We start from the raw sequence: 13,662 nt of genomic DNA, 5'->3' as shown, positions 1-13,662 counted from the left end.
AGCCTGGAGCCTGCTTCAGATTCAGTGTCTCCCTCCCTCTCTGCTCCTCCCTCACTCGTGCTCTCTCTCTCTCTCTCTCTCTCTCTCTCTCTCACAAAAATAAATATTTTTAAAAGTTTCACAAAAAAATATTGATGCCCAAAAATGCTCACTGAAAGGCTGTTTATAATATGAAAATTGGAAATAATCTAGATGCCCAATAACAGGGGACTGATTAACTAAGAATTGGAACTCTGCAATCATTAAAAGCCAAGCGTTCAAAAAACATTGAACACGTTAACAGTTTATGAAAAAGCACATGGTTAATGTTAAGTGAGAAAATCAGGATTGAAAAAAAATCACATGGTTTGTCTGGCAATTCCTTAAAAGGTTGAACCTGTAGTTTATCACAGACCCAGCAATTCGTGTCATAGAGAAATGAAAACATGTGTTCACAGCAGCTTTATTCATAATATCCACAAAGTACAAATGTCCACCAACTGATGAATGGGTAAATAAAATATGGTATAGGGGCACCTGGGTGGCTCAGTCAGTTGAGCAACTGCCTTTTGATTTCGGCTTAGGTCATGAGCTCACGAACCTTGGGATGGAGCCCTGCATCAGGCTCTGTGCTGTGCGTTGGTGGAGCAGAGCCTGCCTCGGAGTCTCTCTCTCCCTCCCTCCCTTGCTCTTTCTTGCTCTCAAAATGAATAAAATAAACATTAAAAAATAAAATAAAAATGGTATGCCCATACAATGGAATATTATTTGGCCATAAAAAGAAATGAAATTTGAGGTGATGATAGCATTCTAAACTTGCTTGTGGTAACGGCTGCACAACTCTGTGAATATACCAAAAGTAATTGGACATTTTAAATAGATGAATTGTAGAGTATGTGAACTGTATCTCAATAAAGCAGTTTACAAGAAACAGGAGTGAAGGATCATGCTACCAAGGGAATGTATCATGTAACAGGAGGAATGTGTCATGCTACAACATGAATGAACCTTGAAAACATGATGCTGTGAAAGAAGCCATTCACAAAAGACCACATATTGTATGATTCTGTTTATAGGAAATGTCCAGAATAGGTAAATCTACCAAGACAGAAAGTAGATTAGAAGTTGCTTAGGGCTGTGGCGCCTGTGTGGCTCAGTGGATCGAACATCTGACCCTTGATTTCAGCTGATTGTGATCCCAGGGGATTGAGTCCTGTGTCCTGTGTCTCCATGCTGAGCATGGAGCTTTCTTGGGATTCTCTCACTCACTTGCTCTGCTCCTGCTCTCTCTCTCTCTCTCTCTCTCTCTCTCTCTCTCAAATAAAATTTAAAAGAAGTTGCCTAGGACTAGGGAGATGGGAGGGACTGGAGGTTGGCAGCGAAAGAGCATGGGTTTTTCTGGAGATGATAAAAATGTTCTAAAATGAATTGTGATGGGGCGCCTGGGTGGGTCAGTCAGTTATGCCTCCAACTCTTGATTTTGGCTCAGGTCCTGATCTCACGGTTTGTGGGTTTGAGCCGTGCTTCAGGCTCCCCGCTTACAGTGTGAAGCCTGCTTGTGATTCTCTCTCTCTCTCTCTCTCTGTCTCTCTCTCTCCACCCCTCCACCACTCATGCTCTCTCTAAATAAATAAATAAATAAATAAACTTAAACAAATAAGTCACCTACTCTAACTTTTCAAATGGATTGTGGTGATGGTTGCACAACTCTGTGAATATACTGCAAACCACTGGATTGTACACCAGTTTAAATGGGTGAGTTGTGGGGCACCTGGCTGGCTCAGTTGGTAGAGCATGTGATTTGATTTCAGGGTTGTGGGTTTGAGCCCCACATTGGGTGTAGAGATTACTTACAAACAAAAAACATATTTTTTAAAAAATGAATTGTAGGGGCGCCTGGGTGGCGCAGTCGGTTAAGCGTCCGACTTCAGCCATGTCACGATCTCGCGGTCTGTGAGTTCGAGCCCCGCGTCGGGCTCTGGGCTGATGGCTCAGAGCCTGGAGCCTGTTTCCGATACTGTGTCTCCCTCTCTCTCTATGCCCCTGCCCGTTCATGCTCTGTCTCTCTCTGTCCCAAAAATAAATAAACGTTGAAAAAAAAATAAAAAAAAAATGAATTGTATGGTATGTGGATTATATCTCAAGAAAGTTGTTACTAAAACAAAAAATCATATTGTTGGATCCAATTTTGTAAAACCCATGTATAAGTATATACACAGGGGGAAAAAAACTAAGAATACCTTGACATATTAATAATGTTTAGCTATAAGGTGTGGGTTTGGGGATGATTTTTATTTTCCTTATGTTATTCTTCATTTCCTACACTTTCTCCTCTGAATATGTGTTACTTTTAAAACCAGAAAAAATAAATAGTACTTTAAAATGTGATACAGGCTACAATTCAGTTATGTATGTGGAATGATTGGAGCCGTGAGGGTGGAGGAGGGTGCTATAGACTGAATTGGGTCCCCCTGCCAAATTCCTACATTGAAGCCCTAACCCCCAATGCGACTATATTTGGAAATAGGAGGCAATTAAGGTTACATGAGGTCATAAAGGTGGGACCCTGATCTGATAGGATTAGTGTCCTTGTAAGAAGAGACACCGAGAGCTTGCTCTCTCCTCCCACCCCTATAGGCAGACACAGCAAGAAGGGAGCCTTCTGCAATCAGGAAGAGAGCCCTCGCTAGAAACCAACCCTTCCAGAACTTGACCTTGCATTACTCTTCTAGCCTTTAGAACCCAGAAAATAAACTTCCGTTACTTATGCTACCCAGTCCATGGTGTTCTGTTATGGCAGGTGACCTAAGATAGAAGGATTCACTCTCTTGGAGGGAAGAAGCAGGGAGGGTTTCTCCTGGTTTCCCCGGCTCTCCGTTGACCTCCTTCCATCTCCCTCCTCCCTGCTGCCAAAGCTATCTTTCTAAGGGCCGACCTAATCATACTATCCAAATGTTCCCAAGGCCTACAGAAAAAGTCCAGCTCCTCTACCTGCTGTGTGCCACTGCAGGGGCAGAGTTCCCCGCTCTTCTGTAAGAAGTTAAGGGTCTGCTCCAACATGCTCTAGGGAATCACCAGAAAGGATGTTGCATTCTAGTGATAAGTTTGGGGTTATGCCAGAATTCCTTTTCCCCTGCTTTTCTCAGAAATAAATACACAGTGGATCCCAAAGAAAGTTAAGTCAGTCCTTACAGAATGGAAGAATCAGGTGATTGTACCAAAGTTCCCCAAAATGGACACTGCACTCCAACGCAGCCTTGGCGGGGGGAGCCTGGGGTATACCCTCCAACTCCCTTGTCCCCAGAAACTCAGAAACCCCCAGATTAAAGAAGTAATCAAATCCTGCCTGGTTCCTGGGCGCTGGATGGCAAAGGCCTTTCTGCACCGGAAAAAGGGTGGACAAGAAAGCCGGGTGCAGATTTGGGGTATGAAGCTGGCATCCATCTTGTTGGTTGTTAGTCTATCTCAAGTCTCTTGAGATAGAACACACCTCCGTGGACCAGATGAAGCCACTTGAAGTAACAAAGTAACATCTGTGAACATGACTTCATGAGCCTCCAATCAATAGCGTCCACCTTCTCAGGAGACCCCCCCCCGCCCGGGCCCCCGCCCTGCCCCCAACTTTCCCCGTAAAACCCCTCGTTTATAAGCCATCAGGAAGTTCGGGACGTTGAACACTGGTTTTACGTTCTCCTGGCTGGTGCCACACCAACGAATAGCCTATCTTCAAGGCAAAAACTTGGTGCAAGTCTTTTATTGGCTTGCGAAGCACGGGAGAGCAGCTCTCCTTTGCATTGCTTACAGGTAGATGGTGGGCAGGCCTTGAGAGGGTGTCTCGTTTGCAAAGACCGGAATCACGAGCAGACAGGTGAGTGGGCCTGGGCCTCCAAGCAAGAAGGCAGCACAAGCTTGACGTGAAGCCACGCGCACATTGAGGGCTTACGTGCACGAAAATGTGCTATGTCCCACGCAGAGAAAACCGTGACCACTCCCACCTAACATCCGAGGATACATCAGAATGCTCGGCTTTGGCTAGGCCACAGCCTTCCCGCCAAAGCCATATCCAATCAGAAAGCACCATACTCCGCAAGTCAAGTAACGTCCAATCAGAAGCGGGATTCCAGGCCTAGGTCCGCCCCGAGGCACTGAGGACCAATGGGCACCTGGGCAGCGGCGGGCCAATCCCGGGCCGGGTGCACCGCGCAGCAGCGGCAGTTGGGCGCGTGGCGTCGGTGGCAGCGGTTGAGGTCTGGTAACGGCGTTGGGCAGCAGCTGAACTCACCATGGTGAGGCCCCCCCCTGGCCACTCTCGGTTCATAGAGGCCCAGGCAGGAGGGAGGATGAAGCCCGCCACATGAGGCCCCTGGGTGGGGCAAGACTGGGACAAATCCTAGGACCGGGGCTGTGTGCTCTGTGTGTGTGTGTGTGTGTGTGTGTGTGTGTGTGTGTGGCGGGGGGGGGGGTGGAGATCGGGGGAAAGAGGGGGCTGGGCTGGGCACGGGAGGCCCAGGGCTGCCCGGACGAACAGATGATAGTCCTCTCGCTTGTTCTCTGGGTGTGCGAACCCTGAGGGCAGCGGCAACCTGCGTCGTGGTAATGTCCCGGATGAAGGGGGGTCGGCAGGTGCAGATGTCTTCTCGAAAATTGTAACTTTATGAGCCAGGTTGGAAGCTGGGTGACCTTGACTTGTTGGGTGGCCTTGACTCAGTCTCTGAGGACAGCCGTTATGTTGGGTACCTGAGGCCTGGAAGGTGGTTCTCAAACGTTGGGGTCCCAGGACATCCCTAGAGTATGTATGTATGTATGTATGGTAACGTATGTTTATTTTTGAGAGAGAGAGACACACACACAGCACAAGTGGGGGAGGGGCAGAGAGAGAGGGAGACACAGAATCCCAAGCAGGCTCCAGGTTCTAAGCTGTCAGCACAGAGCCCAACGTGGCGTTCGAACTCATGTGATATGAGATCATGACCTGAGCTGAAGTCCAACACTTAACCGACTGAGCCACCCAGGTGCCCCTACAGTATTTATTTTTTTATAGAGTTTATTTGAGAGAGAGAGAGAAAGAGTGCAAGTGGGGGAGGGGCGAGGGAGAGGGAGAGAGAGAATCCCAGGCAGGCTCTGCACTGCCAGCCCAATGAGCTCAACTCACAAACCATGAGATCATGACCTGATGGGGAAGCAAGAGTCATGCTTAACCATCTTAGCCACCCAGGCACTCCATGGACATCTCTACAGTGTAACAAATTAGGACTCCAAAAAGCCTTTGTTTATGTGGGTTATCTCCATAGTCATTTGCCATGTTAGAAATTTTAAAAATATTTATTTACTTTCAGACAACATGCTAACATAAACACCAGATATCCAAGTTGCAACAGCCATAGTTTGTCGGCTCTTGCAAGGAAAATAACATTCTGTGAAAAAAGCTAGTTCAGTTGGCAACTGAAAACACACAAGTGCTATTTCTTCAAACAGCTATATTTCAGCAGGTGCACAAGTGCTTTATGGATACTTTCCGTTTTATCACAGTACTTGAGGGTGGATGTTTTATAAAATAATCATTTTTTGCTTCATCATGAATATTCTGAAATGAAATTGCCTTTTTTTTTTTTTTTGGTCTTTTTACCGTGAGTGCATAAGGGTGAAGAATCTAACGAACACTGGTATAGTTTGGTGCCACTACCTTGATCTGTACTAGGGCATTAAGAGTTTTACCCACTTTTTTTTTTTAAGTTTATTGTTTTGAGAGAGAGAGCGTGAGAGAATCCCAGGCAGGCTCTGCACTGTCAGTGCGGAGCCCAGTGCGGGGCTTGAACTCATAAATGGTAAGATCATGACCTGAGCTGAAGTTGGATGCTTAATTGACTGAGGCACCCAAGCACCCCAGTTTTACCCACTGTTTGATTATGCACCATCAGTGAACACGGTGAAATGTGAACACGGTGAAAAGGGCTGGTTATCTCAGTAGTCCCACTGTGAAATCGCTTTAATTTCCAATTACCCTGAAGAGGTCTGTGGATCTCTAGTGGCCTGAGAAGGCCAGTGATTACTTTGAGGACTGTTAGCGGGTAGGGGATCAGTAGAAACAATTGACAGGAGGAAGAGAGCAGAAAGGTCTGCGCATTTGCTGTCTGGAAGCTGAAGCTTCTGGGTACAGAGGGAACAAAGTAATCTGCCAAGAATATGAAGAGAGCAGTTGGACTGGAGCTTGAAAAGAAAGAGGATGAAGATAAGGCTGAGTAAAGTAAGGTAAAATTTTAATGATCCAGGTGAGGTTGGTGATGAATTTTTAATGGCTTTCTGTTGAAAGCTAGGAATGATTTCTCTGACTGCTTTTCGTTAGTTCCACTGGATAATCAGATGGAAGTGGCCTTGCAGATCATGTAGCACACCAGCCCCCATTTTGTAAAAGAAAAACCTGAGGGATTTTCTCAGGGTACAGAGCTTCCTGTGATCATACTAGGGCTGAGTCCGTAGAAAACTAAATCAGGCATCGTGTGAAGCATAGGCTGCCTGGATTTAAGTAAGGCAAAATGAATAATACTGATCTGTAAATGGTGTGATTGTGTGGATTCCAAAAGACTTCCCAGAGTGTTGATGAATTTCTTCTCTGAAGGAGTGCATTCCTTGTCATTGGAGAAGTTCTTTCTGCAACTGAATAGTTCCTTCTGGGATGGATTCTTAGGGTATTGTGGCGTTCCGTGAATCTCTATGCCCCTAATTGGAGAGTTGGTGTTTGTGTGATAAGAAACGGGACTTCAGGGGCGCCTGGGTGGCGCAGTCGGTTAGGCGTCCGACTTCAGCCAGGTCACGATCTCGCGGTCCGGGAGTTCGAGCCCCGCGTCGGGCTCTGGGTTGATGGCTCAGAGCCTGGAGCCTGTTTCCGATTCTGTGTCTCCCTCTCTCTCTGCCCCTCCCCCGTTCATGCTCTGTCTCTCTCTGTTCCAAAAAAAAAATAATAATAAATGGATAAACGTTGAAAAAAAAAATTTTTTAGAAACGGGACTTCAGGGGCACCTGGCTCAGGCGGTTAAGCGTCCGACTTCAGCTCGGGTCATGATCTCACGGTCTGTGGTTCGAGCCCCGTGTCGGACTCTGTGCTGACAGCTCAGAGCCTGGAGCCTGCTTCGGCTTCTGTCTCCTTCTCTCTCTGTCCCTCCCCTGCTTGTGCTGTCTCTCCATAATAAACACACCTTAAAAATAAAAAAAAAATTGCCTGCCAAACTTAAAAACAGGACTTCAAGTTCTTGGTATTGTATATTAGGATTTAGGGTAGGTGGGACACCTTGAATTTTATTTGATCTCCTCTATGTATTTGTAAGGATAAGGTGTCTGAAATAGAACAAATGATTAATGACTGTACGGTTATGTTTATGGCAGGAAAGATAGGGTACAGTCAAAATAGGTACTTTGAGTCTAAGGAAACCACCAAAGGACAGTGTAGTGTCCTACCATTTGTGATGTCTGGTTGCCATTAACTCCTAGCCTTGAGGTGAAGGGAGTGGTCACTAGAAGCTGAGAAGGTGGCTTTATCAAGAACACTGACTGCTGAAAGTTTGTGGCCTTGATAAACACACTCAGGGAGCCCATGGCAGTCCGGCAGGGTGGGAGCCAGGAAGTGAGCACCCTGACCACACTGTCCTCTAACCTCGCAGTCTCTTGCCGATGCCTGCCTTGGCTAATGCAACCAGAAGCCAGGTGCAAGGAAGCCCCTTTAATGCAGTCCAGATGAGTCAGCCTCCCTGAGCACAGCCCTGGGTGGAGAAAATAGAGGGTAGCTGTAGATGGGTAGATGGATGGCACACATATGGTGACCACTGGCACCTGGGCCATGGTGACCTGTGTCCAAGTCCACTCTTCCTTCCCTGATCTGTTACTTGTTACATTCTCTTTGGACAGGACACCATCAGAAACTAATCGCTATACTCTTTCGAGAATAACTGTGGCTGTGTGGTGACTGTGGCTGTATGTGACTGTATGGTGTGGCGTTTATCATTGACATTACGTGTATGGTAGCAAACACTTTTGTGTAGGGGCTAAGTCCGGCACTTAGTAGCTAGGGTGGTTTAGAGCACCTCAGTTTTCATAGGGACTTGAAAAGGGTCACATAAGCCTTCTGGGAAAGGTCTGGGAAAGCCATAGACAATGTGAAATACATGTAGATGTGTGTGTTAATACGGTTTCCGTGCCATATAGCGTTGGTTCCCTTGAAGACAAGGGGATCTCAACGTTTGTGTTCTGGTTCCCAGCGCGAGTGCATCTCTATCCACGTGGGGCAGGCAGGTGTCCAGATCGGCAATGCCTGCTGGGAACTGTACTGCCTTGAACATGGAATTCAGCCCGATGGTCAGATGCCAAGTGACAAAACCATCGGTGGTGGGGATGACTCGTTCAACACGTTCTTCAGCGAGACTGGGGCTGGCAAGCATGTGCCCAGAGCGGTGTTTGTGGACCTGGAGCCCACCGTGGTCGGTAGGTACTCGGGCACTTGGGCGGCTTTCCCGGGAGAGTGGGAGAGCCTCCCTGAAGCCCCCTCCATGCCCCCTGTGCTCCTTTGAATCCTTTCTGCAGAAAGGACGGGGTGTACAAGTACACGCCTGTGGCTACATCAGGTGAGAAACTGAGGCTCCTAAGTTAGGAGAACCTAACGTACAGGAAAAACATAGGCTGGTAATAGATTCACTCGTGGCCGCCTCAGCCCCAGGCCGGTGGTTGTGTAGACTCCACCTGCGGGGTGCCCAGGCACTGGTCCCTCCTTAACGCTGCGCACACCAAAATGCTGCTGCGTGAGAATCTTGACCTGCATCTGACAGAAAGGTAAGTAGAGAACATTCGTTGGCTTCCTCCGGATTAGAAGGCTGAAGTGGTTGCCAGGGAGAGCTGCAAGGAGAGAGCACCTTTCAGTGGCCACCCAGGGGAAGACAGGATGTCACCCTAAAGCCTGTGAGAGGCAGGCCACAGAGGGTGCCCTGATGGGACTGGCCGGCCAAGGTCATGCTGACCTGGTGACTGTCTAGTATGTAAGCGATTTTTTAGTTACACTCTTTGAGGTAGCTGTGGGTAGGAGGACATACGTATGCACGTGCAGAATCACCTGTGTGCGGGTGTGAGTGGTTTCCCTTCTTTGAGGACCAGTCAGATTGGACTTTGTACCTCCACTTGACTTTACCTGCTGAGCCATAGATTGCTGTTGTGGTCTGCGTATGACGCAGAGACGTTTTCTACGAGACCCTGATGCCGCCGACCCGCGAGGAACGGCACGTGCTCGGTAGATCCCGACGGTCCCCAAACCCACCCCTCCCGGTGAGTTGACAACAGGCTTGAAGCCCTGCGGCCCACGTGTCCTCTTTGTAGATGAAGTGCGCACAGGGACCTACAGGCAGCTCTTCCACCCAGAGCAGCTGATCACCGGGAAGGAGGACGCAGCCAATAATTACGCCAGAGGCCATTATACCATCGGCAGGGAGATCGTCGACCTGGTCCTGGACCGGATCCGAAAACTGGTAAGGGGGTGCCGAGAAGGCTTCCTGTGGACGTTGCCCCGGACGGGAGGGTGTGCAGGGATTGCGACCAGGAGGTCGCTCTGGCAAAACCCCAGGCCAGAATCTTGAGTCCACGTTTCCCTTCACGTGTGGCTTCAGTGCGTCCGTACATCTCTAACGTCTGCCTTGCTTTGCTCCTGAGCGTCCCGCACGTGCGCTGTGGACGATTTGAATGTGTGATCATCCCGCAGAGGCAAAGAAGCGAGCGTGGCTTGTCGGAGGTCGGCGGTGTGGCTTCCGCAGGCACTGACTCACGGTCTCTGGTTTCTCTCAGGCGGATCTGTGCACGGGGCTGCAGGGCTTCCTCATCTTCCACAGTTTCGGGGGCGGCACCGGCTCTGGGTTTGCGTCCCTGCTCATGGAGCGGCTGTCGGTGGACTACGGCAAGAAGTCCAAGCTGGAGTTTGCCATCTACCCGGCCCCCCAGGTGTCCACGGCCGTGGTGGAGCCCTACAACTCCATCCTGACCACCCACACGACCCTGGAGCATTCTGACTGTGCCTTCATGGTGGACAACGAAGCCATCTACGACATATGTCGGCGCAACCTGGATATCGAGCGGCCCACGTACACCAACCTTAATCGTCTGATCGGGCAGATCGTGTCCTCCATCACGGCCTCCCTGCGATTTGATGGGGCCCTGAACGTGGACTTGACGGAATTCCAGACCAACCTGGTCCCCTACCCCCGCATCCACTTCCCCCTGGCCACCTACGCCCCGGTCATCTCAGCTGAGAAGGCGTACCACGAGCAGCTGTCTGTGGCCGAGATCACCAATGCCTGTTTTGAGCCGGCTAACCAGATGGTCAAGTGTGACCCTCGGCACGGCAAGTATATGGCCTGCTGCATGTTGTACAGGGGGGACGTGGTCCCGAAAGATGTCAACGCAGCCATCGCCACCATCAAGACCAAGCGCACCATCCAGTTTGTGGATTGGTGCCCAACTGGATTTAAGGTAGGACTGGGTGATGTTGAGTGGTGTTACCGGTCAGCAGGCAGCCGACCAAGCACGGCATGCCCTTTGTAGGGGATGCCCTGTTCCATGGCAGCCAGCCCCTTGGTCATAAATCAGTGAGCCGGAGTGAGAATTTATTCAGTGGTGCCATTTGAACTCCCTTCCTGAGTTATCACGTTGTGTATCTGCGTGAGAATTTTCTTTTTTAACAGAACAGAAAGTTTTTGGAAGGATTTTTGTCGCCGCTTCTGGGTGGAAGAATTAGTGTGGGAAAAATAGTTTGGACTTAGAAATGTAGCAATTTTCAAGGGCATTTTGGTAATTTATGTGGATATTTGAAATTGGGGTATCACTGTAAATAAACATCAGTGTTCCTAAATCCCACGTCATTCTTCAGGCATAAGGAAATTAAACCAAATCTAAATGTCCCATGCAGCATTTGATTTAACGAAAAATGGTCATGGGTGTTTTTGGAAGAAATGGCAACATACTCATTTCTCTGTTAGTAAGATTGGCAAGTTTGGGCAGAGGCTGCCTCCAACACAGTTTGTGCCAGTCTTCCATCTGATACAGAATAGGAAACTTGCTGTAGCTCTTCAGCTTTGTCCAGTACTTGGACGCTAAGCTGTCGATGCTTTCCATCTGGGAAAACGTGCTTCCCTCTGCCTTGCTTTCCATGCCGCCTAGCTGGCTCAGACCTTACTGCTTCTGGTGGGCTCGCTGCAGCGGGTCCTTCACTAGCCCTTCCTATTCTGGGTTCAGGGATCGGCACAGTTGGCAGACCAGCCACGTAGAGTTTTATGTGGACACACCCACACCTGTTCATTGGTGTCTTGTTGTGGCTGCTTTTGTGCTCCAAAGAGAGAATTAAGTAATTGTGACAGAGACCATGTGGCCCACCCAGCCTAGAATATGTGCTGCCTTGCTCTTTTTTTTGTTAACGCTTATTTTCATTTTTGAGACAGAGACAGACAGAGCATGAACGGGGGAGGGTCAGAGAGAGAGGGAGACACAGAATCTGAAACAGGCTCCAGGTTCCGAGCTGTCAGCACAGAGCCCAACACGGGGCTCGAACTCACAGGCCGTGAGATCGCGACCTGAGCTGAAGTTGCACACCTTAACCAACTGAGCCACCCAGGCGTCCCTGTCTTGCTCTTTATAGACAAAGTTTGCCGACCCCAGCTCTAACTGACCCTGTGTATTCCTGCCCAAACCTCTGGTCGTGGTGTCTCCTGGTTTGGAAACTTAGAATGCCTCCCCTTTTGGACCCAGCCCTCGAATATCACCCCCTTTCTCCTACTTAGCACACACATAGGCCACCTCCTGTTGCAGTAGTAGCAACAGTCCTAGGACCTGAGGGTGTGCCTGTCGCCCTATTATGCACAGGCTGGCTCATTTGGTGGGAGACCGGGGGCATGATCTCCCCTGGTGATACAACCATAGTACTCTGAATCGAGTGGAAAAGGTTTCAGCTACAGAAATGAATCCCCATCTTGTAGAAGCCTATGGGGAAAATAACATGAGCAATACAAAGCAGCGTCCCCTTTTAGAAGAAACAGCCCTGTTACCCGAGCACCTGTCACGTGTCTCAGTTGCTGGGACACAGCCCTTCAGGCAACTTGGGACTGAGCCGGGAGCCAGGGCTCCTTTTCCCCAGTTTTCCTGGTCTGGAAACCGGCACCCTGCTCACCTGACACCTTGCCTGGCACAAAGAAGGCACCTGCATGCCTTTTGTTTCCATGAAAGCAGCTGCCATTTCTGGGTCTGACAGAAGTTGCACAGACTGTTTTCTTCCCCTTCTCTGGCAGGTGGGCATCAACTACCAACCCCCCACCGTCGTCCCCGGAGGGGACCTGGCCAGGGTGCAGCGGGCCGTGTGCATGCTGAGCAACACTACCGCCATTGCCGAGGCCTGGGCCCGCCTAGACCATAAGTTTGACCTCATGTATGCAAAGCGAGCCTTTGTGCACTGGTACGTGGGGGAAGGCATGGAGGAAGGGGAGTTCTCCGAGGCCCGGGAGGACCTGGCAGCTCTGGAGAAAGATTATGAAGAGGTGGGTGTGGATTCCGTGGAAGCAGAGGCTGAAGAGGGGGAAGAATACTGAATGGGGACACGGCTGGCAGGCATTCCTCTCTCCCTCTCTCTCTTGCCACCCTGCAGCACAGGTGCTTTTCAGTTGTTTCCAATTAAAGTTTCTGTATGAAACTTCGGTCTGTTGTGATGCTCATTTGGGATACACTCATGGGACTGCACAGATGGGTAGGACCCCAAGGCCTGTCAGGCCGTGTGGAAAGCTGTCCTGGGCTGCACTGTGAGTTGTGTACAGCACTGCCTACATCTGTAGGGAGCCAGTGCATGCTTGACATGATCTGCATGGCCTGGGGAAAACAGTTCTTTCCAAATTGAGGTTCCAAAGCACAAAGATTGCCTAGATTCTAGCAAAACTGAGTTAGGCTTTCAATTGAATTTGCAATTTTTCAGGTTTCTCTGTTGATGGCACATGGTGACTAATGTGTAAGTTTGGAACTGGAGGTTGAACACCTGAGGTCCATGGAAGGGGACTGTCCATAAAGTCCTTAATGCTGTGGGTCAAATGTGTAGGGTGAGGACATTGGGCAGGGGCGGGGGGGTGTTGGAGTTTTATTGGATTCTCCATGGCATTCACAGTCACAGGGTGAGCTCCAGATTACGGCTCATCTTTGACTTTACTGCGCACGTAACCTGTAAGACAGCATTTCCACTCCACCCTCAGACCCTTGCAGCTCTACCCTGGGAATGGTCTCGGCAAAAGCACTGCACCTTTCTCTCCAGCGAAACATGTTGACGTGCATTTATAAAAGTTTTAGTAACAAGAGTTTGAACTGTGCAGGTCACTTCTATGTGGATTTTTTACAGCATGGTACTGTAAATGTGTTTCTCTTACGATTTTCTTCTCTCTAGTTTCCTAGAGTATAATACAGTATGTAATAGTATATGATATATATAGTATATGTATACAGTCTATAATACATACGTAAAAGATGTGTTAATTGACTGTATATTATCAGTAAGGCTTCCTACTAACAGTAGGCTGTTGGTAGTTAAGTTCTGGGGAGTCAAAAGTTACGCTTGGATTTTCAACTATGCAGGGGTTGGTGCCCCTGACCCCCATTTGTTCATGGGCCAACCATACAGATATTTTTCTC

The 13,662-nt window shown here is 49.0% G+C and overlaps 1 protein-coding gene across 1 annotated transcript; it reads left to right on the top strand.

Moving 5' to 3' along the window:
* Window positions 1-4,206: 4,206 nt before the first annotated feature.
* Window positions 4,207-12,682, top strand: LOC115508175 (tubulin alpha-3 chain). Its single transcript, XM_030306594.1, has 5 exons — window positions 4,207-4,265; window positions 8,229-8,451; window positions 9,334-9,482; window positions 9,796-10,476; window positions 12,285-12,682. Exons 1-5 carry the CDS (start codon window positions 4,263-4,265, stop codon window positions 12,579-12,581), a joined length of 1,353 nt encoding a protein of 450 aa, XP_030162454.1. The 5' UTR covers window positions 4,207-4,262; the 3' UTR covers window positions 12,582-12,682.
* Window positions 12,683-13,662: the final 980 nt, after the last annotated feature.

The sequence above is a fragment of the Lynx canadensis genome, chromosome D3 (assembly GCF_007474595.2).
Source record: "Lynx canadensis isolate LIC74 chromosome D3, mLynCan4.pri.v2, whole genome shotgun sequence".
Classification (NCBI taxonomy): domain Eukaryota; kingdom Metazoa; phylum Chordata; class Mammalia; order Carnivora; family Felidae; genus Lynx; species Lynx canadensis.
The sequence above is the reverse complement of the archived record's forward strand: the minus strand, read 5'-3'. Positions and strand labels throughout refer to the sequence as shown.

Coding starts and splice junctions, on each gene's coding strand:
- LOC115508175 (XM_030306594.1), top strand. Junction 9,483..9,795: donor TGGACCGGATCCGAAAACTG/GTAAGGGGGTGC, acceptor GGTTTCTCTCAG/GCGGATCTGTGCACGGGGCT. Junction 10,477..12,284: donor GGTGCCCAACTGGATTTAAG/GTAGGACTGGGT, acceptor CTTCTCTGGCAG/GTGGGCATCAACTACCAACC.